Here is a 26,723-nt window from a genome sequence, read left to right as displayed (position 1 = left end):
CATTTTAATGACACTGCCACTGCCTCACACAGGAGTCAGAAGAGTGCCTAGAAATTCCAGTTTGCGTATTTGATCAAAATCTGAGCAGAGTGCCACTCCTGAAACCCCTTGGTGCCAAATAAATCACATTAAAAGAGAAATTACTCCTAGAGGCAATTGGCAAGAGCTGTGTTTCTAGCAAATGAACAACTTCTGTATTTGTACCAAAAGTAATTTGTATTCAAACATGAAGAATAGTGTAAGCCAGGGGTCCTTAAACTACAGCCCGTGGGCCACATGCAAATACAAATATTGTTATTTGTTCCCGTTTTGTTTTTTTACTTCAAAATAAGATATGTGCAGTGTGCATAGGAATTTGTTCATAGTTTTTTTTTAAACTATAGTCCGGCCCTCCAACGGTCTGAGGGACAGTGAACTGGCCCCCTGTTTAAAAAGTTTGAGGACCCCTGGTGTAAGCTAACAAAATAATTCTGCCCCCCTCCCGTATATATGTGTACACACACACACACACCTTACACATTGATACAATGTATGAAAAAAAATCTGAAAAGGAAATATGTGTTTCTTTAGAATGGGACATGATGATTTTCCCAAATGATAAAGACATTTTAGAGTAGTAAAAATGCATTAATATATAAATCTGACCATGTTAGATAATCTTGGTAGAAACAGCACAATAAAATCTATGGAATACAGATCATTTAAAAAAATGTATCTTTATTACAGAGGCAGAGCTGCCTCAAACAGATTGTCAAACTGCAGCGGGAAGGCCGGGGAGGGTTGGGGGGCAGGAGGTAGGGGGGTAAGAGATCAACTAAAGGACTTGTATGCATGCATATAAGCATAACCAATGGACATAAGACATTGGGGGATAGGGGAGGCTAGGGGACTGTCTAGGGCAGGGGGATAAAATGGACACATATGTAATACCCTTTGTAATACTTTAAGCAATAAATTAAAAAAAAAAAAGAAACAGAAAAAAAAATGTATCTTTATTGCTGGAAGTATACAGATGTCCTCTCCCCCCTCCCCTTGACCTCCTCTAACCTGCTCCTCGCCCTCCCCAGGCCTTTACAGCACTATTGTCTGTATCTGTGGGCTATGCATATGTGCATATAAATTCTTTGGTTAATCTCTTCCCCCACCACCCTTCCCTCTGAGATTTGTCAGTCTGTTGTATGCTTCCAAGTCTCTGGATCTATTTTGTTTGTCAGTTTATTTTGTTCATTAGCTTACATATATGAGTGAGATCATGTGATACTTGTCTTTCTCTGATTGGCTTATTTCCTTAGCATAATACTCTCTAGGTCCCCCCATACTGTCTCAAAGGGTAAGAGGTCCTTCTTTTTTTACAGCTGCATAGTATTCCATTATGTAAATGTACCACAGCTTTTTATGCACTCATCTACTGAGGAGCACTTTGGCTGGAATACAAATCATTTTTAATTAAAATATAAATTTATTACTTCCCAGTGCAAGGAATTCCAGAATGTAAGCTTATAACTGGAGGTCCTTCATGACTTAGCTGTAGATGTATATACGAATGTCATAATTACAGAATTTAATTCATTTCATGTTCTTGAAATTGTTTTAAGAATTTCAAACATTCCCTTTTAAGAGGTTTTCACAAAATTAAATTACTTAGCAAAATGTTTGTCTTTTAGCACATCACAAAACAAATTAAACCATCCATGTAGCACCATGCCTTGGTAAGGTACAAATGAATGAGCTTTTACTCTTCTTCATGGTATGACCCTAAAAGTACCTCCCTAAACACCTAAAGCTACATCTTAAAATAAATGAGCTTTAAAAAATAAAAATACATGGCCATATTTTACTATCAGTTCAATCATATCCCAAAATGAAAGATAATATTAAATATTTATTCTGCAAACTAAATTCATATCTGTCTTAGATGGGATATAATGGAACAAAATTATGAATTAATATAATCATAACATTTTCAAAGTTATACTATCTTTGGTGATTTTTATACTCCATATTTAATTTATTCTTATTTTATACTTTTCATGTAAAAATGTATAGCTTTAGCAAAATTATATAAAAGTTATGTGCAACCTTTATAGGAAAAATCCTAATATAAAATACTTGAAGACATCAGGAAAAGCTGGTAGTGAAGGGAGTTTCGAGACAGGAAAGGCGGTTTTAGGAAAGGGGGGTCCATGGAGAGGCGCCAGATTGTTTATAAGAACGTTACAAGAGAAGGGGAAGAAGAGGGGGGTACGATGGGCTTTGAAACTTTGGAACTGATACCTTGCAGGAGTAAGGAGGACAGTGGACAATTCGGAAAGCACGGGGGGCATAAAATAAGGAAGGGGTCAACTAGGAAATGGGATGAACAAAGAGCTTCCAGCATTCATAAACCCGCAGACAAAGAGACTCAGAAGACCGGGTTTTCCCATTTTAGAGTGGGGGGCGGGCAGGTTTTCCCCATTTGGGGACCCCTCCCCATTAAAACATTTTAGTCCACGAATTTTATTCTTCCAACGTCGTAGGACAAGTCCCCACAATGAGAGTCCGAGCTCGCCATTCGCGTATCAATAGGGACTAACATGCCAGCACATACACTCATACTAACATTCTTCAAGGCTCCCCCCCCCCCCCACCCCACCCTCCCCCCGCCACACACACACTGAGAGCAGTGCCCGCTATGGGTGGCTGGGTGAGTTTGTTCTGAAGTTCAAAAATGTTCATTGTACCAATATATTGTCTTCTTGTCATTCTTCTTTTTTTTTTTTAAAAATCCTCACCTGAGGATATTTTTCCATTGATTTTTAGAAAGAGTGGAAGAGGGAAAGACTGAGAGAAATACCGATGTGAGAGAAACACACCCTTAACTGGAATTGAATCCAGGACCCTTGGGTGGGTCCACTGAGCCAAACCAGCTGGGGATCTTCTTGTCATTCTTAATGCTTTCCCTAAACTCCTGGGATAAACATCCAATTATAAATTTTTAATGGGGGTGGGGATGTTTTAAAACTGTTATCCACTAACTAAACTACATTCCCCAAATTCCTATGTTGAGACCCTAATCCCCACTGGGGCTGTATTTGGAGACAGGGTCCTTTAGGAGGTAATTAAGGTTACATGAGGTCGCAGAGGTGGGGGCTTAATCAGAACAGGTGTCCTCAGAAGAAGGGGGAGAAGCGCCAGGACAGCACCCACATAGAGGAAAGTCTGTGTGAGGACACAGTGAGAAGGCCTGTCTGCAAGTCATGGAGAGAGGTCTCACCCAAAACCAACCCTGTCAGCACCTGATCTCGAACTTCCAGACTCTCAGAACTGTGAGAAAACCAACTTCTGTTGTCTAAGCCCCACAGCCCGGTAGCCCTAGCTGATTAATACAAAAGATGAAAATTATTTTTAGAAATTAAAAGACAAGGTTTATTTTATAAGCTTTTGAATAGTGAATGAATGGCTGGAAAAAATCCTATCCACATAAATACATGAAAATCTGATTGTGGTGCCCTAATCAGTTTGGCTCAGTGGATAAAGCCTCGGCCTGTGGACTGAAGGGTCCCAGGTTCAATTCCAGTCAAGGGCATGTACTTTGGTTGCGGGCACATCCCCAGTAGGAGGCAGCTGGTGGATGTTTCTCTCTCATTGATGTTTCTAACTCTCTATCCCTCTCCCTTCTTCTCTGTAAAATCAATAAAATAGCCGAAACCGGTTTGGCTCGGTGGATAGAGCGTCGGCCTGTGGACTGAGGGGTCCCAGGTTCGGTTCCGGTCAGGGGCATGTACTTGGGTTGCGGGCACGTCCCCAGTGGGGGATGTGCAGGAGGCAGCTGATCGATGTTTCTCTCTCGATGTTTCTAACTCTCTCTCTCTCTCCCTTCCTCTCTATGGAAAATCAATAAAATATTTTAAAAAATCAATAAAATATATATTAAAAAAAATCTGATTGTGCAGTTGTGCTCATGTGGAAATCCTGCTCTCCTCCAGGGAAAGTCTTTGCTGTTGTAAGTCAATGCCTCTCCCCACAGGACCTGTGTGAGTGTGAGGAGCACCCGTGCACAACTCCTTCCGGCCACATCGGGACAGGTTTCAATCAGACTTGACATCACTAAACTTTGACTTGAATTAGATCTCTGTGGTCTCTCACTTTCACTACCGAGATCTTATTTCTTGTTTTTGTTTTTTGTTCAGAGTTTCCTCCTCACCCTCATGCACACATTTAATGTACTAGCAATACTGAGCATCTTACTCCCCTAATATAACATGATTTTTAATTTACAGTAGGAATTTAATATTTATATAATAAAAATTTTATAGTTCATTTGTGTTTTAGAAGATTAAAACCAATTTCTTTTAAGTAATGCTTTGCTTTCAAAAAATATTTATTATGAAATTTTCAAACATATAGAAAAATAAACTATTGCATTGAACTTACATATACCCACCAGAAATATTCAACATTTCCATGCATCCAGCAGATGGTAAATTTGTAAACTGTACTCTTTCACATAATAAATATTTTGCTTAAGTTTTTATATTTTTATTGTAGCAAATAGTAATATAAGCCTAATAATGTTTCTGTATAAATTTAGATGAATAAGAAATCATGTGCACTACAATGTAGTATTTATTATCTTGCTTATTTCAAAAATTTGCCATGATGACAGAACCTGGCTGGAGATCCTGGCTAGAACCTGGCTAGAGAACCTGGCTAGGCTGCTGATCAATTGAAATAAAAAAAAAAAAAATTTGCCATGATGATTTTAGTACAGGCTTTATTGACTCTTTAATCTCATCTCAAAATATGGTCACCATTGGTTTCAAGATATTATTTTTTGTGAAAAATTTTTTTTTGTGTGTGAGATTTTTTGGGTGTGTTCTGTTTCAAGGATTAAAAACATTAAAAAAAATTTTTTTTATTGATTTCAGAGAGGAAGGGAGAGGGCGAGAGAGATAGAAACATCAATGATGAGAGAGAATCACTGATCAGCTGCCTCCTGCATGTCTGCTACTGGGGATCGAGTCTGCAACCTGGGCATGTGCCCTGAGCAGGAATTAAACCGTGACCTCCTGGTTCAGAGGTTGACACTCAACCAGTGAGCCATGCTGGCTGGGCAAGGGATTTAAAAAAATATATATGGTTGCAGCTCTAAATTCTTAGAGGCAAAATAATAGTCAATAAAATTTCTATTTTTCAAAACATTTTTAACCATTCCATAGGGCTAATAGTTTTGAATAGAATATAGAGTAAAATCTAGTTTAGTCTTCCCTTATTTTTCAAGCAAAGCCTGATGAAAATATTAGATATATGAATCAATTACACATAAGCGTCTATTGAGAAAAACATACTATCCTATAGAAGGGTAATATGCAAATCGACTGAATGGTGGAACGACCAGTCGCTATGAAGCACACTGACCACAAGGGGGCAGATGCTAAATGCAGGAGCTGCCCCCTGGTGGTTAGTGTGCTCCCCCTGCGGGGGCTCCAAACCAGGCTGACAGTTGGCGAATGCAGCAGCAGTGGCGGGAGCCTCTCCTGCCTCTGCGGCAGCGCTAAGGATGTCTGACTGATGTCTTAGGCCATCAGTTGGACCTCCCCCGAGGGCTCGCAGGCTGTGAGAGGGCGCAGGCGGGGCTGAGGGACACTCCCTCCTCAAGTGCACGAATGTTGTGTACTAGGCCTCTAGTAAGCTATAATAATGATTCTCAACCTCGTCACAATTGATGCCATAGTGAATATATCTCCTGGGGACATGTGCGAGAACCTTCATGGGGAAAAGATCTAGGCATGAGAGGTAAGGGCCTTGCTTTCCAAAGATCTGGAGAGCTCAGAGAAGTGGTTCAGGATAGGCTGGGAGTTGAAGGACTATCAAGACATGAGAACGACCAGGGTCAGCTTAGGAGAGGGCCTCAAGACTAGGAGGATAGGAAGAGGGCTTCTGAGTGCCCAGACCACATACTAACTAAAAAAAAAAAAGAGTCAGGTCAAACTGTTTGTAAGTTACTCAGCTATATATGGTTTGCACCCAGGATTCTATCACTCAATTCACAGCTGTGGTTTGACCACGAATGACTAGAATGAATGGTGAAAGGGATACCAGAGAAGGAAAGTTAAGGGAAAGGCTAAAGTTTCATGGGTGTTTAGATGATTAGTTAGGCTCTCTCTACTATTCTCCATCTCCTTTAGCTCCCCAGCTGTGGATAGTAAAATATAATCAAGATAACTCATAGAAATATCCCGGTCTTGGGAAACTATATGTAAAATCTGCAGGAGAGGTTACCATCCTATATAATACTAGAGGTCCGGTGCATGAAATTTGTGCACGGGGTGGGGGCAGGGGAGGGGGGGAGTGTCCCTCAGCCCGGCCTGCACCCTCTCACAATCCAGGACCCCTTGGGGGATATCCAACTGCCGGTTTAGGACATCCCTCTCTCAGTCTGGGACCACTGGCTTCTAACTGCTCGCCTGTCTGCCTACCTGATTTCCCCTAACTACTCTGCCTGCCTGCCTGATCACCCCTAACCGCCTCTGCCTCAGCCCCCACTGCTGTGGCTTTGTCTGGAGGAACGTCTGGGATGATGTCTGGAAGATCATTCATCTGTCTAATTAGCATTTTACACTTTAATTATTATAGAAAAGCCTAGTATGTAAATCAACCAAACAGCAGAACGACTGGTGGAATGACCAGTCACTATGATGCACACTGACCACCAAGGAGCAACACTCAATGCAAGAGCTGCCCCCAGTCCGCAGGTCCCAGGCCAGCCAAGGAGGGTGCCAGTGGGCCCCACCCCCGCCCCCGATTGCCCCACCAGTCGCCCCACAGATAAGCCCTGATTGCTGGCCAAGCCTAGGGACCCTACCCGTGCAAGAATTTCATGCACTGGGCCTCTATTGTGCTTCATATTTCTCTCCTGTTTCTGACCTAACCCCCCTGTGTTTCTCCTGCCCGCTGCCAGGCACCCACTATCACCACGATCACCATGGGTTTCTGTTCTCTCTGCCCACCTCACTACCACTTCCAACCTCCGCTTGCTTTCCCTCTGTCCACACAAGAGGGTGGGTGAAAAGCAGCATGCTGTGACACACTAAGGATATTTTAAAAGTGTTGCTGCAAACTATCTGGAAAAAAACAAGGCAGAGGATAAGAACAGTATTAAATGAATAACTCCTACTTGCTGTATAACACAACATCAGCAGTTCACAAACTGATCATAGTCCTAAACATTTCCTATAGAGCTTAGTCGGTAGCTAACTTTAAATGCAAGTATCTCCGGTATCATAATTTTTCTATTCTCTAAAGGGAATATTATAGTACCCCCTCCTTTCCATAAGCTCGAATAAAGGCTTTTTTAAACAAAGTGATTAGCTAAAATTTCTGTGGTATTATTTCACAATATATATAAATCAAACCATCATGCTTTATGCTTATATAGTCATGCATGTCAGTTATTACTCAATAAAAATGGAAAATAAGTGCTGCTTATGTCACCTGGAAAGTCAGTGGGTTACACCACTGACACTGTTTTATTCTCAAATTACAGTTGTTTTTTTAAAAAATATATTTTTTATTGACTTTTCACAGAGAGGAAGGGAGAGAGATAGAGTCAGAAACATCGATGAGAGAGAAACATCGAACAGCTGCCTCTTGCACCCAGGTACATGCCCTTGACCGGAATCGAACCCGGGACCTCTCAGTCCGTAGGCTGACACTCTATCCACTGAGCCAAACCGGTTTCGGCTACAGTTGTTAATATAGCCTTTAAGTGATGTGCAGCATGGGATTTACTTATACTATTTATCTTCTGTGTTTTTCTTTAAGTAAAAAGACTTTTTTTTCTTTTATTAATGAATATTTTGATGGAACTTATGAGTCCAGGTAAGAAAGAATGATGGGAACTAGGGTTTAGTTTAGTCTTGGACATTTAATAATGGGTTCAAAACATAATTTTATAGAGCCCAAGTGCTATAGTAGATAAAAATATTAAACCTTTTGGGAAAATATATCAATATAGTCAGTTATATGCAAATTTATTTTATTTGACAATTTAAGTCATGATTATTCAATGATTGTTCATTGGTATTTATCAAACCTATTAATGGAGAATAAAGTTCCTTGTAATACTATTCTTGTAATTCATGATGTGGGAATGCCTTAAAATTAGTCATTATAATAATGAAAACTTCAAGTATTTCCACTTTTGATTAGACTTATGCTCAACCTTGTACTAAAACATAATCAACTGTCAGAGTACGAGAAAGATATTCTAGTATTTAATTAGGTCAACATAGTAGAAAAAATTGTTGGTTCATAAGGTAATCTAGCAGCCAACTGAACATCTAACAAGGAAACACCACATCTGGACAGGCAAATAGCAATTTACTCCTCCAATTCTTCAGAATCCCTTAAAATAAGATATTTGCGAGGAAACCATGAAATGTATTTGATAGAGGCGGCTTCCTACAACATATCAAACATGGAGACTACACTGAAATGTTTATTCAACCGCCTCTAAATTCCCAAATGTTAGCTAAGTTTACAAGGGTCAAAACAAAAACTTCTTAAAGTTTTAACGTAAATACTGAAATGGGAATGACTATGGCACAGCGACTAATTCAGGTGTTTATTTTTAAAAGAACAGAAAACACAAACAAGAATCAGCAATGCCAACTCACATGTCTCTGCCGTGTCGAACCTCATCCTGCTCCTTGGACTGGCGGCGGCGCTGCCTGGCGGATGCGGTGGAAGGGGCTAGGGATGGTCCAGATTCTGAGTCCTCTGAGCTTTGGCCTCCAGAGCTACTAACATCAAAAAGATGCTGCTCCACAGCTGACCGGATAGTTCTTTCTAAGAGTCTGGTAAAAAAAAAGAAAGAAAGAAAAGAAAAAAAAATAAGAATACAGAGTGATTCAAGCAACCAAGTTTATCAATAGTTGCCTTTAAAAATATGTGCCCAGCCCGGCTGGTGTGGCATGTGGCTCAGTGGCTGAGTCTGGACCTATGAGCCAGGAGGTTATGGTTTGATTCCCAGTCAGGGCACATGCCCGGGTTTCAGGCTCCATCCCTGGTGTGGGGCGTGCAGGAGGCAGCCGATCAATGATTCTCTCTCATCATTGATGTTTCTATCTCTCTCTCCTGATCCCTTCCTCTCTGAAATCAATAAAAACATATTTAAAAAAATATGTGCCCATAAATATGAAAATATTGGTATTCCAATGGAAGAGCTACTACAAGTTCATGAGCAACAACAGTGTTTGAGGCATTCATCCCATGAATATTTGCATTGTGAGTTAAAAACTAAACTGACCAAATTCCATCAATTTGATAACTGTGTCTCTCCTTTTTATGAGTCCAGGATTCCTGAAATGCTCACAGCAAGGCTAGCAACAGAGGCATTCAGGAAATAAGGGTCATTTAATATAAGACAGAATGAGGAAAGATTTTTTTCCTCATAGAATAATAATGGACCTATTCTTACACAGGTGAATTTCTTCCAGATTTCATACCAGTTTTGCAGAGGAGGAGAATATGATTTACAAAACAAAACTGGCACAAATAATTTTATGTCTATTATTTATTTGAAATTCCTTTAAGATAAAATTATATAGGGAGCAATGCTATCAAAAAAAGAATATCTCACCGTGACAATTATTACTCATAACAGAACAGCGAAATCTGTCTGAATCTCTAATCAATTACGATGTATATAATTGAAGCTGTATTCATACAAACACCCCAGTATAACTGAAGATCGAATAGATTTCTTTTGTTCAACCTGAGAAAAATAGTGAAGCCCAGGGGCTGAAAAGAGCTCATGATAAGATAAGGTATCATTTTTAAAGCTACATAATCTTTGAATGTGTCTAAACTTTTCATCATCACACTAATTCTGACATTAAAAATTCTGAACTTATGCTCCTCAAAACATGTTTTTCTTCACCTGAAAAAAGAATCACATCCAAACTCATCAAACTGTACACATTACACATGTGTAGTTTGGATATCAATGATATCTCAATAAAGCTGTTAAAATTTTTAAAAAGAACTATATATATATATATATTTTGAATGTTCAGATTGAGACATACATTCATTCTAATGGATTTTGAAAACTTTACATTCATTCTAATAAAATGGATTTTAAGAATTTTAGATTTTCCAAGTATCCTATATAATAAAGAGGTAATATGCAAATTGACCATCACACCCTTGCACAAGATGGGTGCCCCCATGTGGGCACAAGATGGCCTTCAGGGGAGGGTAGTTGTGGGCAATCAGGCCAGCAGGGGAGGGCAGTTGGGGGCGACCAGGCCAGCAGGGGAGGGCAGTTGGGGGTGACCAGGCTGGCAGGGAGTGGTTAGGGGGTGATCAGGCAGGCAGGCAGGTGAGCGGTTGGGAGCCAGCAGTCCTAGATTGTGAGAAGGATGTCTGACTGCCTGTGGGATTGGGCCTAAACTGGCAGTCAGATTTTCCCCAAGGGGTCTCTGGATTGGAGAGGGTGCAGGATGGGCTGAAGGACTACCCCCCAGTGCACAGATTTCGTGCACCTGGCCTCTAGTAATTTTATAATAGTCTCATAGAAATTTCTTTAATACTATTTGAAGACAATGAGCAAGTATAGTCTAACTTGGGCATCAGAATTTTTATATTTAGAACTCCACTTCCCAATGATTCAAGATTACCTAATAGCAGTACATAGGAATGTGAGTACATTAATATAGGGTGTCCCAGAAAAATGAATACACACACTTTGAATAATTATAAAGGTAGTGTTTATCAAAATACATTTCATTTTCAAAATTGAGTGATTAGCTGTTAAAGTGTATATACAGTTTTTTGGGACACCCTGAATATACATATAGACCAACCCCACACCGTTCCAAACTATACAAGACATACAAAAAAATAAAGGTTATCAGGCAAAACAAAAAGGCAAGAAAATGTCAATTTTAGGATAATTCTGGAATCTCTTTAGACTTCACAAAGGTAAGAGAGGTTAATCCTGCCCTTTGATTTAATTGCTCTCTTACCTAACAAAAAAGAAAAATATCCAAATTCATCCTATTAAATCTAAATTCATACCGATTAATACTTCTAATTCTTCTCTCTCCCTCCTTATCACATCACATCTTCCTCCACCTGATCCCTGCTGATGGAAGATGCTCCGAAAAGGCCCACCCATGTGCCAGCAAGGAAGAAAGAGGTGGGTACAATGGAAAATCTTTGGGCAAGGGACTATTTACAAATATTTAGTGATTAACATATGCCAGGCATCTTTCTAGGTGTTAGGAATACAGCCACGAATATGACAGAATATATACATACATACATATACATATATATATATATATATATATATATATATATATAGTCTATCTATCTATGAGGTAATACAGATAATAAATAGATCATGAAATTTCAAATAGTGATGAGTCTTCTACAATAGAGGACAGGGTTGGAGAGTGACTATGGGTAGTCAGGGATGACTTCTTAAATAAGGTGACATTTGAACAAAGAAGTGAATGATAAGAAGTGCATGGCCAGGCTGAGGAACAGGCAGTGCAAGGGCTCTGAGGCAGCTATATGCTTGGTCCATTCCAGAAACAGAAGGTCATGTGCTTGAAGCATAATGAACAATGTAGCTGGACATGTAGGCAAGGGCAGATAACAGGAGTTTAGATTTCAGTTAAATGCAATTGGTAGCCTTAGGAGGAAAAAGACATGCGGTGGGCAAAATTAACAGGGCACTGCTGCTGTCCTGTGGAAAAGGACGTGTTTTCACTAGTTTGCTTTATTTTCTATGTCCCTAGGAGGCTGAGCCCAGGGCTCCTTTGACATTACACACCTAACACTGTGCTTGGCATACTGCAGGCCCGCAATAAATGTAGGCTGACTAAAATTAACGACGGAAGAAGTAAAGGCATGGTTAATATCTTAACCTTTACTGGCATCCTCTGATGCAAGATACCTCTCAAAGCAAATTGACTGCTTTGCAAATATTGACTTGACGTTATTTAGACTGAAATAAATATAAATCTCATACGTTGTCATGGTAGAGCTGCCTCTAGTCACATATCCACACAGAAGCTCAAATAGGAACACTTGTTACTCAGTGCTCCTCTGTGTAGTTTGCAAAGTCATTTGCTTGCTTATTGTATTAATCTTCCAATACTATCCAACATTAGAATTTCCTTTTTCCTGTTTAATAAGAGGTAAGCGGGGCGGGGGGCTGGGGAGGGAGCGGGGCGGGGAAGCACCCAATTCCAGTAACTTACTCTCCTGTTGTCGAAACGCTGCTGACTTGGGATACACGGGCACTGTGGAAAGAAGCAAAGAGAAAGTCAGGTTAGATGGAGGACCAGAGTCTGGGAAGCAAACGTCCGAAGGGGATCTCAGGCTTAAAGTGTCAGCCAGGCCCTGAGTGATCCTCGCATGATGTTTCACCATCCCTCGATGGATGCTGATTTTTTACTTGTTTCTAAATTAGAGATGGCCCTGGGTATTCATTCCTGAAGTGTTCTGTACCACCACCCCCCCCCCCATTTTAAAGATGTCCATGATAAGACAACTTCACAAGTGACTTTGAAAACTCTCTCACCCTACTGTCATGGTCTTAGTCCATGGTATTTTTATCTACCCCGCCCCCCCACCCTCCGCCCAGCCTTTCCACTACCAACTCTACCCATTCTCCGCTCTCCCCAGCCCAAATCTGTCCCTTCCTTGCCCACCTCTTCCAGACCTGAAGACAGAAGCATCTTTCTAAAACTGCTCTGGACATGCAGAGAGCAGCAGGCACCCTAGGGAATAGAGGACAAGGAACCAACATTGTTTTCCACAAGCCTATTTCTAAACCATTTTTCTAAGCACCTTTCCTTCCTAAATTCCTCTAGATAGATAATACATCAAGCTTTATAATGTTTCACCTGATTTACAGCTCTTTGGTTGAACACTTCTCAACTCTGTCTCCTTTCCTAGTTTTTCTAAAGCCTGAAGTCCTTTAAAAATATTAAAAAGAGGTCAATGTAAAGTGGGATGGCGAAGTTATAGAACACTATTTGATTAGCACCCTTCCTCACTTTGCCCTCTTGCCTGCACTCTGTTCACATAACCACAGTGAGGGGTGAGGCTGGCATCTATTTTAACTGTATCAATATCAACACATTCACATTCTGCCTTCTAGGGCTTAGTCAGCTTCTAAATCAATATTAGAAAGTATTGAAAAAAAAGATTAGAATAAATATTTAGTGCATATCAAACTACAGTTTTGCCTAATAGATCTCTTCTCTCCCATTTTCTTCCTTCTTTGTAGAAGACACCAAAGAAAATAAAAGGTGCTAATGACCAATATTGGTGGTTGCCTTTCAAGCACTCCAAATACGCTAATTTCTACGGTATAATTTTCAACTTATGAACATGCTGTTTTGGAAACATCTTTTGAGATTTTCTTCCATGAACGTGTATATCTCATCTCCTGCAACTCAGAATCTAAATGCCTCAATGGACTTTATGATATTCCTCATTTTCTTTCATTAGACTCCCTACCACCAACACCACCATCACACCCAGCATAGAACTCATTATCTCAGATGTGATGAACAGACACCCACTCTAGCTGTAGAGAATTTCCTTTGGTTAAAGCTGCAGCTCTTTGCCATGGCCACAGACCATAATCAAATCCCAGAAAATCCACCTAAAATAATCTATTGTGCACATGGGAAACTGATGAGAAGAATCTTACTTAATAAATGAATCAATGAACAAACACACAAATAAAAACATCCTAACACTTAATGAGTATTTACTGTTTCAGACACTGTGCTAAGTAGTTTTACAAAGATTTCCTCATTTTTTCTTTACAATAACCCTATGAGGTTATGTTCTATTGTTTTCTTTTTTATATTTTCAGATGAAGAGGTTAGAAAGGTTAAGTAATTTGCCCACAGTCATGAGCTAAGAAGTAAATTATTTGGGATTTGAACCAAGAAAATTGTTAGCTCAGAGTCTGAGCTCTTAATCACTACACTAGACTTTTAATCACTCAATTACCAGGAGAGAAACTCACCAGAGTCGTCTTTGAATATGGAGCCCTGCATTTAGGTATTTTACTTTGCTTTTCATCACAACCATTCCCCCTCTGCCTCACAATGCCTGTTATTCACTGTGACTCCCAGGTTATATAACCAGCAACAAATCCTTTGCTGGTCTGTCCTTAACTGGAACAGACAGTTCCTGCTTTTGATGCTTTGTGGCTTATCCTCTGTAAATTCAACACTATACAATTAACTCCTGTACTCCATTTCTCAATGTAGTTATACAACCTTGGTTTTGGGAGCAGGGACCAATGTAAATAATGACTGGGGGCAGCCAGGAGAGGAAAAAGAATGTAGATCTGCCAGATCAGTGGTTCTCAACCTTGGCTGCACATTAGAATCACCTGGGAATCTTTTTAAAATCCTGATTTCTGGGCCTCATCCCCCAGAAATTCTGTTTCTTTGTTATGGGGTGGGGCCACAACATTAGTAACAAAGAAACAGAATTTCCGGAGGATGAGGCCCAGAAATCAGGATTTTAAAAAGATTCCCAGGTGATTCTAATGTGTAGTCAAGGTTGAGAGCCACTGCTCTAAGTGTTTCTCAAACTCTAATGTGCATCAGAATCACCTGGGATCTCGTTCATACAGATTTGGGCTCAGTAGGTCCAGGTGTGGGGAAGGGAAAGCCAAGATTCCGCATTTCTAACAAATTCCCCTATGATTCTGATGCTGTTGATTTATGGAACACACTGATTAGCAAGGTCTAAATGCTTGCAACTAAAAATTCTTCAAAATTTCAATTCCTTAGATACCACAATAGCTATTTTTAAACATTCTAACCTAAGTAATGAAGGTATGGTTTGGAAAACTTATGCTAAGCTGAGTGAATAAAAGGCAACACATAAAATTCCCCTCACAGCTTTATGAAAACTACCTGAACCATCTAAATATGTCTCAAAAAGCTTTTATCAGCCCAGCCAGTGTGGCTCAGTGGTTGAGTGTCACCTATGAACCAGGAGGTTCCAGTTTGATTCCAGTCAAGGGCACATGCCTGGGTTGTGGCCTACATCACCAATAGGGGGCATGCAGAAGACAGCTGGTCAATGATTCTCTCTCATCACTGATGTTTCTATCTCTCTCTGCCCCTCTCCCTTCCTCTCTGAAATCAATAATAATATAGATTTTAAAAAACTGTTTAAAGCCTTCATCAGAATGCAAAATAGATGAATAAATCAATAATAAAACCAAATAATTAAATCATTCATTTTTACTAGCATATCAATATTAAGTCAAATTTATGAAAACTTATATTTGATTACTTCTTTAACAGTCTTTTGGAGTTTTTGCATACTTAATGTGCCCATAATGTCATATTTTTCTAATAGAATTTCTCTAAAGAAAGTATTCTGAGAACATTTTCCATTGGGAATCTGCAAAGAGAAGTCTGGTCCTGGTTCTGCAGTTAAATAGCTTAAATCAAACTACTGGTTAGCTTGGCTGCACTGGATTGGTTTCTTCATACAGAAAATGTAAGGCTTGGCTACTGGTCTCTGAGATTTTCTTTCAGCTTGAAAAGCTTATTGCCTTAACATCTAAATCATTACAGAAGGGGTACCAAAATGGCTTTGGTTAGGGATACCAAAATTGCAAATAGTATTTACAATTACTTCTCCCTCCATAGTTCCTGTTTAACAATTCACCATAAGATTTCTAAGAATATTTAATGTCAGAAATGGGGTCTACTTCCATAGCTTCAACTGGCTTCTGGAGGTAAATCTAAAACATTGACAAAAAGGTGATAAGCAAATTAGCTACACGAAAGGTAGAGGTTTCCTTCATCTCCATGCATGTTGCTTGCTTTTTATCCTCTGCAATCAGCTAAGAATAATTTTGTTCAGAGCTCTCCACTCATTTGCTAAAAAAAGTTCTTACTTATGCAATATTAAACATTTAAATATGGAAGAGTTCATTTCCTCGTGTTGATAAAGCAAGTATTCAAAACTGAAAGAAATAAGCTTATGTGCAGGCTTCAGCATTATGGTCAATTTCATTACCCAAGCCTGCTGTAAGTGATGCAACTGAATTTTCTATTGCTATGATCATTTAAAATAGATTCTAAGCCTACTCTGAAATATATTTTATGAAATATACTTAGGCTTTATCTCTATTAGCAAAACCCAAACTGTATTTCTGTAAGCTGATTATGCTCTGCAATACTAGTATATAAAATTTGCATGTGATAAAATGCACAGATGCCTGCTGACAAGTGATTCTTTAAAATTAGATCTCTTGACTTGAAATAAAGACATTTGCATATAAAAAGAAAGAAGTTTCAAATCTACTGAAACCAGACATAAAACAGCATGTGTTCCTTTTTTCTATATTTACTCTTTTCTTTGTGTATAAAACCCTACCTGTAATAAAAAACTGTTTTAATAGGAACCATTAGGTCTAACAGAATTATCCTTTTTCTCTAGAAAATAGTATTTACAAGTACTCAATTTTATCTATTTATTTATTTTCATTTTTTAAAATTCTCACTCAAGGACATGTTTTTCATTGATTATAGTGAGAGAGGATGGGAGAGGGAGAGAGAGAGAAAGAGAAACATTGATCAGTTGCCTCCCACATGAATCCTGACCGGGGATGGAACCTGAAACCTGGGTATGTGCCCTGACTGGGAATCAAACCCATGACCCTTCAGTGCACAGGGCCACACTCCAACCAACTGAGACACACTGGCCAGGGCTTATGCGATTTTTTTAATGAGCAAGAATTTAAAATACAATTAATTTGATTAAGCTTCAGGATAAAGACCATGTAACTAATCATCAAAATGGCATACAACTCTTAATTTGCCTATTTAACAGAATACAGTATTTTTAGTATCATTTTAAAAAACATATTTTTATTATTGACTTTAGAGAGGGAGAGGGAAAGAGAGATAGAAACATCACTGATGAGAGAGAATCACTGATCTTTTGCCCAATGTTTTCTTCTAAGAGTTTCCACTCTTACATTTAGGTCTTCGATGCATTTTGAGTTAATTTTTTGCATATGGTGCTAGCTAAGGGTCCAGCTTCATGCCTTTGCATGTGGATGCCCAGCTTTCCCAGCACTATTTGTTGAAAAGACTATCCTATGACAATTTTTGAAAATACACACCCCCAACCCTCAGGAGACTCAGAATCTTGGCCAGTGAAACCCAGATACCTTTAAAGAGCTCCACATACTTCATACCATAAAGATGCTATCACTAAAAGAAATGTAACAAGTGTTGACAAAGATAATGGAGGAACTGAACTCTTGTGTATCACTATGAAAATGCACTTTAAATAGTTAAGATGGTAAATTTTACATTATATATATTTTATCACAATTTTAAAAGTGATTAAAATGGCAAAATGTGTTATTTATATTTTATCACCAAAGGGGGGAAAAAAAAAAAGCTCACAGGCAGCAGTGATGTGCCTCCTCGGTTTAGAAACACTGTGCTAATAAAAAAGGACAAGGAAAACAAATATTTTAAATATATAGTTATTTGTTTCTAAAGACACACAAATATCTAGCTAACTTTATCATCTTGGGGGAAAAATTAAGTAGATTATTATAGCCTGCTTGTTTGTCCCACTTGTTAGTCAGGAGCTCCAAACAGGCTTATAAACAAATATTATGTCTGATTTGCTATGTTTCTCCAAACTATCCCATCTAAAAATGAGAGCTTTTTACCTCAAAATGATAATTCATAAAATATACAGCATGCTTAAGAAGAAAAATAAATTAAAGTTTACTAAAGTATGACCAAAAAATCATAAACCTATAAACTCTAGCACAAGTTGTTTGGAAAGGAAATCCCCAAAAAGCTACCTAAAAATAATCTAGAAAGAATTTTTCCACATATCAAAGTAGGAGTGGTATGATATAACTCCTAGATTTCATCAAATGTCAGGTAATATTTTAATCTGAATTTATTTCTTCAACAGAAATCCTACCCTTAAAAGACCTTCATAAAATTGATGATTGCTAGGTTCTAGGAATAAAAAAAAAAAATATTTAACACAATCCTAAAGAATGAGTTTGCATGCCAAACAGCTAATTTAGAAATAGATTGATTTGATGTTCTGGATTCAGAAAAATTAGAAAACATAAATACTGAAAATGACCCTAAGTAACTCCAAATCTGCTAAAATAGTAATTCGGCTTCAATTTGTACCGTTTTGAAACTTGGCTGAATTTGATAAAGGCTGTCAGTTTTAAGGTTTCAGTGGAGAACAAAATGAGAAAGGGAAAGCAGAGGAAGATCAGGGCAGTTGCTAGAAGACAGGTATTAGGTAAGCAAGGAGGCACCATTTGAAGGCCAGGTGAGCTGGTTAGAGCCCAGTGGACCAGACTGGTTATAGGTATGTAGCCCTGAAGCACATATGTAAGATTTTGATAAAGCACAGGAAAGACAGGTTGTAGGTATACAGGCTATACATATAAGCCAAGAAATTGGAAAGAAGAGGGAATTCAGTGGTTGAATTCTGATGGGATGGGGTAGGATAGGGTCTGACCCTGCCATAAGAAACATGAAGGTAGTGTAGGTGAGGTGGGAGAGGGCAGAGATGAGGAGAAATAGAAAGTGGAGATGAAGAATCCAGTGGAAATAACCACAGAAATCAAAGCCTGGGTTTGTAGACACTGGAGACTCAGACGAACAGAAGTGAACTAGCAACAGATCCTAGCCAGATCTGACTGCATGCCAGGCAAAGTAAATCAGACAGTAACAGGCTGAACACGGCACAGGAGAACACCGACAGCAAAAGTTGCTTTGATGCCAATCTGAGCAACTGAGGTAGGGGCTCCTTTTCTGGGACTCCAGCCTAGACTATGAAAGAGGCCAGGTATGGACATCCTAGCCAAGAATGCTCTTCACCTGAAGTTGGCCTGTTCATATTTATTTTGTGGCAATCTCACTAAGGATTTGGCATAACCTGTCCTTCCCTTTCATTTCCTTAATAACCTCAACAGGGCGGGTAATCTCTAATGAGCATCTGGGGAACAATGACAGCTACTGTTTAAGCTACTGTAGCTGCAATACACTTGCCACATGGGACAGTGGCAGGTGTACATTTGTGGCTACTATTTCTTTCCTTTAAAAAAGAACAAATGGCTCTGTGGTGAGTTAGGTAAGGTTGGAGAAGTACTGAAATTAGAGAACACAGAGTTCTCAACATAGAAGATACTTCATCTACAATAAGGAGGCATGTCTATTTATAACAGCCCTGCCTCACTATGGAAAAGACTAACGGTGCCCTACGCCAGTTTGGTACAGTGGATAGAGCGTCGGCCTGCGGATCACAGGGTCCGGGGTTTGATACCGGTCAAGGGCACGTACCTTGGTTGCAGGCTCCTCCCCAGCCAGGGCCCTGGTCAGGGTGTGTGCAGGAGGCAACCAATGGATGTGTTTCTCTCACATTGATGTTTCTCTTGGTCTTTCCTTCTCTCTTCCACTCTCCCTAAAAATCAATGGAAAAATATCCTCGGATGAGGATTAAAAGAAAAAAGGAAAGAAAGAAGAAAGAAAAGACTAAAGGCAACGTAAGTGTGCAGTAGACTTAACATGTGGTTCAGCCATGACTGTTAAAAGAAAACTGCAATCACAGAAAGTGAAATTCTACAAGGTGAAAAGTAGAGCAAGGTAGTGACTGAAATGGCCTCTCTGGATCCCTGTCCTGCATTCCACCCCCTCTCCTAGCCACAGGAGGGTCTGGAGCCTCCGCTAGTACACTGCGTGCCCTCCATCTCTATCCTCCAGCCTAGCGATTTTCAACTGGCATGCCGCAACAATCCTTAAAACATGCAATACCTGACTATTTAGTCAGGGGCACTGGCCTCTTTTCCCTTAGGTTGTCAAATAAAAAAAAATGCCAATAGTCAACACAACAATAGCTGTCCAATGTGAATGAATCAAAATTATACCTTTTTTGTTAGATCGGCAAAAAGTATATATTTTTTTGGTATGCCACAGAATTTTAGTAATTAGTTTGTGTGTCATGAGATGACAAAGGTTGAAAATCTTTACCGCAAACACAGATTCTGTCTTGTTGTTAAGCATTCATTTGCTCTTATGAGAGGTAGTACAAAAATACACTAATTTATAAATTAAATTATCAGTAGACAGGTTATGTTTCTAGTCCAAAATTCTAGAAGTACTTAATCATAATTAACAATCATGTTTTCTTTCTTCTACTTGAATTCTTTATGCTAGAAAAGTTAATCTCAACCAGCCATGCAAATAATTTGGGGGCAAAAAAGGGTTTATGTTTTACTAACATGTTCTCCAGCTTCATGCCAAGTACATAATAAACAAAAGCTAAAATAACCTGTACCAACCTAATTCTAACATAATTTCTAAGACTATTCAGAAAAAACTACATGTGAATTTTAATTTCAAGCCAAATAATTATGATTTTTGCATTTATGAAATAGCTCCACTAAGTTTAAATTTCTTTCATGTGAAAAGAATGCCTGCTGGTAACTTCCATTTTTTTTTTTTCAACTTGACCTCTACTGTAAATGTGGGTTACTTTAAAATATATTTTATTGATTTTTTACAGAGAGGAAGGGCGAGGGATAGAGAGTTAGAAACATCGATGAGAGAGAAACATTGATCAGCTGCCTCCTGCACATCTCCCACTGGGGATGTGCCCGCAACCCAGGTACATGCCCTTGACCGGAATCGAACCTGGGACCTTTCAGTCCGAAGGCTGACGCTCTATCCACTGAGCCAAACCGGCCAGGGCAAATGTGGGTTACTTTACATATTCATTCTTTTTCCTAATTTTTATCATATTTTAATCTTTATGACTCTTAAAAATATTAATTTTCTTTACACTCTTTTACCTTCATTTTGCTAGTATAGAATTTCTTTTTCAAGACTGCATTGTTAGTCTAGGTAATTACAAAAATTATCACACTATAAGACACAATTATGTGTCCTTGAGGATTTATGACTTATAAGCCCATTTCTCCCATCTGCTTTTTACAATAGTGGTTAAAAAAAAAAATTTTAAGACAATGTAAAACATAGGTTAATGTTATCTAGAGTAAAAAATATAAGACAGGGAACAAATAGTTCTCATTAGTTGGCAAGATCCTGTGTTTTAATCTTCTGTAGTATGTAAAACTTAATTTCCATTAATATAGGATAATCATGTTTGATATTATTGTGTGTATTTACATAATGAATGCCAGAGTCACCATGTGCTCAGAAATAACATTTCGTGTGTTTACAGTAATTGCACAGTTGAGATAGCCTATGAACCAGAATATGCTGATTTGGTTGGCAGGAAACCAGGATGAATCAAATGGACCACCATGTTGTCTCGGACAGAAACCTCAAATGTCCCCTCTTGCCACAAAGTGATTATGCAATAAGCTTCAAGTCACTAAGGGCCAGAACACTAGTGGAAAGCAGTTACTTGGCTAAGCCTGAAGTCCTACGACACATTTCTGAACTACTGGTGCTTGAATTAACGTCTAAATCTAATGATTGCCATAATCAGATTCAAAAATAAATACAAACTACTTATCACATATCCTGGACATTTATTAAAAAAATAGATTTCAAAATTGAGAAAAAAAATTTAAAACTTTAGCAATTTTAACTTTAATTAATATGGTAATATTATTTTCAAATATATTTTCTAAGCCTCTGAAGTAGATAGGTAGTGAGGAAAGAAATTCAGTAAGAAAAACTTGGCTCTAGGCCAGGGGTGGGCAAACTTTTTGACTCGAGGGCCACAATGGGTTCTTAAACTGGACCGGAGGGCCGGAACAAAAGCATGGATGGAGTGTTTGTGTGAACTAATATAAATTCAAAGTAAACATCATTACATAAAAGAGTACGGTCCTTTTTTTTTTTTTTTTTTTTTTTTTTAGTTTTATTCATTTCAAACGGGCCAGATCCGGCCCGCGGGCCGTAGTTTGCCCACGGCTGCTCTAGGCTATACCCAAGTTGAAGGGCTCACTAAAAATCACATTAATATAGCAAACGTTTTAGTCTGTAAACTTACCTGCTTTAAAAGTTGATATTTTAGCATTATAAGCTTTAGAGAAGAATCCTGAACTCCATAACCTTACTGAATGTTTACCTTCTCATGCCGCTACTACATAGGAAATGATTTAACGTAACCTAAAGCAGTGGTCGGCACACTCATTAGTCAACAGAGCCAAATAACAGTACAATGACTGAAATTTCGTTTGAGAGCCAAATTTTTTAAACTTAAACTATATAGGTAGGTACATTGTTATTAACTTAATTAGGGTGCTCCTAAGCTGGCCTTTGCTAAAAACGTCCTCAATCTGATTGAGGTACGTTCGCTGAGGTCGACCCCTTCCAACTCTCCCATCCACACTCGTCTTGTATACTTGTTTCGTCTATCTTTTGTCACCCGCGCACGATGTGCTGACGCAACTAGCACTAACCACTGCACTGAGACTGCTGACTGACTGGCTCACTCAACTCCTGCATGAATCGCGCGCCTCCCCCGTGCTGCGTATCCCGCGGCCCACCTGTGCTGGGGCCTGCGCCGCGCCTCCGGTTGCCCGACTGATGGACACTCCCCACTTTTTCTAATGCCACTTCTTCAAAATAGACCCGCCCAGGCCGAAAACCGACTTCTGTGCATGGGCCACGAAGTTTCAATCACACTGTACGTGCACGCCCACACGTGGTATTTTGTGGAAGAGCCACACTCAAGGGGCCAAAGAGCCGCATGTGGCTTGTGAGTTGCAGTTTGCCGACCACTGACCTAAAGCTTCTTCAGCAAGTAAGCTTTGTGCGCTCACTCCTCCCCAACCTCTAAGTACAGAAGAAAAATTTTTAAATTTAGGTTACAGTCTAATTACAGGCAGTTTTTGAAGTTAAAATGCTACTTTAACATTTCTGAATTTAAAACACAATATCTTATTTTAGTGTTTTCAACTATATTAAAATTTGTTTCAAGATTTGTTAAACCAGAGAGGGGAAAACCAGAGCATGAACAACATGGCAAGAAGTTCCAAAAAGCTAGGTCTGGCCATAATGCAGAATATTCTATGGAAAAGAATTAAAATGGACAAAGAGACCCAAAGAAGCCCCAACCCTCCTCCATTCCCTGTAATAGACCAACAAAAATCAAATAAGTACCTCAAATAGAAAGGTGACAGAGGTCTTTCATCCTCCTGTGAACTAAAAGAAAATAAAATGTGAATTAATATAATTTCTATTAATATTATATTATATTGATTTTACTTAAAACTCTGTCCTGTCACAAATATTGTTTTGACACCTTAGAGCAGGGGTGGGGAACGTACAGCCCACAAGCTGTATAAGGCCCTCAAAATCATTTGGTCTGGTGAGTTCATTAAATGTTTGACCAAATATAGCAGGCCAATTTTTAAGTTGATAATTTTGTATGGCCCTTGAATGATGTTATAAATATCCCAATGGTCCTTCGAAGAAAAAAGGTTCCCCACCCCTGCATTAGAGCTAAACTCACGATGCAGTAAGGACAGTAAAAGACACTCTACCTTGGACCTAACCAAAGTCAATTACTTCTTCATGGGAGCCCATCAAGGGAGGTTTCTTTCAAAATTAGCTGAAGGCAAAAATAATTCACATGGTATTTTCAAGAGGAAGATAAGCCAGTCAGAGAAAGATAAATATCATATCATCTCACTCTTTGTGGAATATAATGTACAACATAAACTAATGAACAAAAACAGAACCAGAGTCATAGAAGCATCGAATAGACTGTCCAACCTATGAGGGAAGGCAGGGGAGGGGGAGGATAAGAGATCAACCAAAGGGCTTGCATGCATGCATATAAGCATAACCAATGGACACAGACGGGGGGCGGGGGGTAGTTGGAGAGAGGTCAATGGGGGAAAAAGGAGACTTATGTAATACTTTAAACAATAAAGAACTTAGAAAAAGAGGAAGCTTTTTATTATCTTACTAGAGGCCTGGTGCCGAAATTTGTTCACAATCCTGGACTGCTGGCTCCTAATTGCTCACCTGCCTGCTTGCCTGGTCGCCCCTAACTGCTCCCCCTGCACCCCCCCCGCCGGCCTGATCACCCCTCACTGCCTCTGTGTGCCGGCCTGATCACCCCTAAGTGCCCACCCCGCTGGCCTGGTTGCCCCAAACTGCCCCCTGCTGCTGGCCAGGTCACCCCCAACTGCCCCCTCCCCCCCCCCCCCCCCCGCCGTCCTGGTTTCCCCTCACAGACTCCCGCCGGCCTGGTTGCCCCACACAGCCTGCTGTTCAGACGTTTGGTTGTCCCTCACTAACCCCCCTGCAGGCCTGGTCATAGGCAGCCATCTTGGGAGGGTATGACGGTCAATTTGCATATTACCTCTTTATTATATAGGATTCTACAACCCCAATCCAAGTATTCATATATTGTATCTAAACTCTTAAATGATTACATACTCAGTTATCTTAATAAAGCTAATTATAGCTCATTAACATGATGATGAAAGAAACAGCTCCCAAAAATATTCCTGTTAAGTGTGAGCCACTTCACAAAACGATGGCCTAGCAATGAAAAGCGCAGCAGTAAACAGCACTCCTGCCCTGTCTTCTGTATTGCTCTAAGTATTAACACGTGTTGATAATATGAGAGAACATAATGAAATCATAAAGAGTTTGTTTCCCAAACAACATAGAAGCAATATGAAGCTTAATATAAAAGTATTCAATTTTAAAAATGTAAACTATATACCACAATAAAATAGTTTTTCCTTTAACATGGTTTTCTTCTTTCTGATAAATGACCTCAAAACAAAGAATGAGTCTCTGTGCCCCGCAGCGTCTCCAGGAGTAGTCTTTCGGCTTTTTTGATTATGCACTCATATAAAATTAGGTTTGCTTTTCTTTTTTAAAAAAATATGCATTTTTTTACTTCAGAGAGAAAGGGAGAGGGAGAGAGAGATAGAAACATCAATGATGAAAGAGAATCATTGATCGGCCGCCTCTTGCACGCCCCACACTGGAGATCGAGCCCACACCAGGGCATGTGCCCTGACTGGTAATCGAATCTTGACCTCCTGGTTCACAGGTAGATGCTCAACCACTGAGCCACGCCAGGCGGGCAGGTTTGCCTTTCTTAATGCTTCACAAGCTTGTGTGTCACCCTGGAGCAGGGGCCATGCTCATCTTCTCTGTGTCATGTCAACTGTAGTGTATGTGCTGCCGAAGGGAGCACTAAAATTAGTTTTTAAGCAGCCACTCCCCTCAATATATAACTGAGTATTATGTACATCATTAAGCAAATAAAAAGTAGAAATGTAAAGTATTAGATAAAAATAACTAGAAGCTCTAATATTTTTCCTTATACCCCTATTGTGAAATCTTATATTCCACTTGGGGTGTATACTACTTTGGGGAAAACAACTAGTTAACTTTTGTTTTCTCTTTCTCACCTATTTTTAAATACGTTTAAGCATCATTAATGAAAAGGGAAGTTTGCTTCAATTGGTAATATCTTGGCAATCACCAAATCCTTATTACAAAGCTATTCTCACACACACACACACACACACACCCCACATACACACACTCCACCCTAAAAGCTGGAAACGTCTTAACGTTTTTTTAAAAATATTATTTTATTGATTTCAGAGAGGAAGGGAGAGGGAGAAAGAGATAGAAACATCAATGATGAGAGAGAATCATTGATCGACTGCCTCCTGAACGCCCCCTACTGGAGATTGAGCTCACAACCTGGGCATGTGACTTTGACTGGAGTTGAACCCGGGACCCTTCAGTCCGCAGAGCTCTATCCACTGAGCCAAACCGGCTGGGGCTTAACATTTTAGTTGGAAGATGGCACAAAGTATGAAATACTATTTTTCATTCTCTTGAGATTTTGGTATCCAATTTCAGTATCGCTTAGCTGTTCTAATGTTTATGTTGCCAAAGCTTTTAATGTTTGTAAGTGATTGTGCCAATTCTTCCCATGGGAAGGGTTAAGCAGTGAATCAGCTTATTATCAACTCTACTGTGGACGGGCTTATAGAATTAAGTTGCAAAGCTGGAAAGATAGAGGCAACTACACCTGAGATCCCTGCAGGTGTCCTGGGAAGAAGCCCCTAAGAGCAGTGCTATTACAGGAAGTGGTAAGCCAAACTGACACAAGGAGCTTACACATTTGACTTTAAAATATTCCTTGAAAGTACTTAAAACAAATTATAAACATATTAGAACTAAGTTTATTTCCTAATCAAGGATTCGGTGTCAAAAAGTACTAATTATAACTAACGATGCAAAAAGGCTGCAACTAAAAACCTGTAATGATTTTATTTGAGAAAAATAGCCTCCATGTGTTATAAAATGAACACTGTACTTAATATTTCTTTGCCAAGAACAGATCCTTAACTCTAACATGTGACAAATTATAATGAAAATTAACATGGGTATGTTAGTGAACATTTAATTATCAATATGGTTGGCTTGCTTAGAATTTAGAAGTGCTTTTGGTAGATGATTTACAGTGAGATGATGTAGTATTCTGAATATAGCTGTTCATGTGTTTTGGCTAATGATTTATTTGGCGTGTCTACTAAATTTCTTTGTAGCAAACAGAGAAGATCAAAATCAGTCAATCCTTTCTTCCTTCACATCTTCTCCTCCTCAATCAGCAGCAGTCAACAAGGCAGCAATCCACACCCCGTAGTAAAC

At 39.3% G+C, this 26,723-nt stretch overlaps 1 protein-coding gene across 2 annotated transcripts in view; it reads right to left on the bottom strand.

Moving 5' to 3' along the window:
* The window catches only part of FAM13A (family with sequence similarity 13 member A), a 250,247-nt gene that overhangs the window by 54,350 nt on the left and 169,174 nt on the right, over positions 1-26,723 (bottom strand). For both annotated transcript variants that reach the window (XM_081109434.1, XM_081109435.1), the window contains 3 exons: positions 23,187-23,228; positions 12,258-12,299; positions 8,658-8,837 (listed from right to left, as the gene is read on the bottom strand). In XM_081109434.1, coding sequence (XP_080965560.1) covers positions 8,658-8,837; positions 12,258-12,299; positions 23,187-23,228 — 264 coding nt within the window. The remainder of the gene's footprint in view (positions 1-8,657; positions 8,838-12,257; positions 12,300-23,186; positions 23,229-26,723) is intronic.

The sequence above is a fragment of the Myotis nattereri genome, assembly GCF_964212035.1.
Source record: "Myotis nattereri genome assembly, chromosome: 1".
Lineage (NCBI taxonomy): Eukaryota > Metazoa > Chordata > Mammalia > Chiroptera > Vespertilionidae > Myotis > Myotis nattereri.
This window is presented reverse-complemented; position numbering and strand designations above follow the sequence as displayed.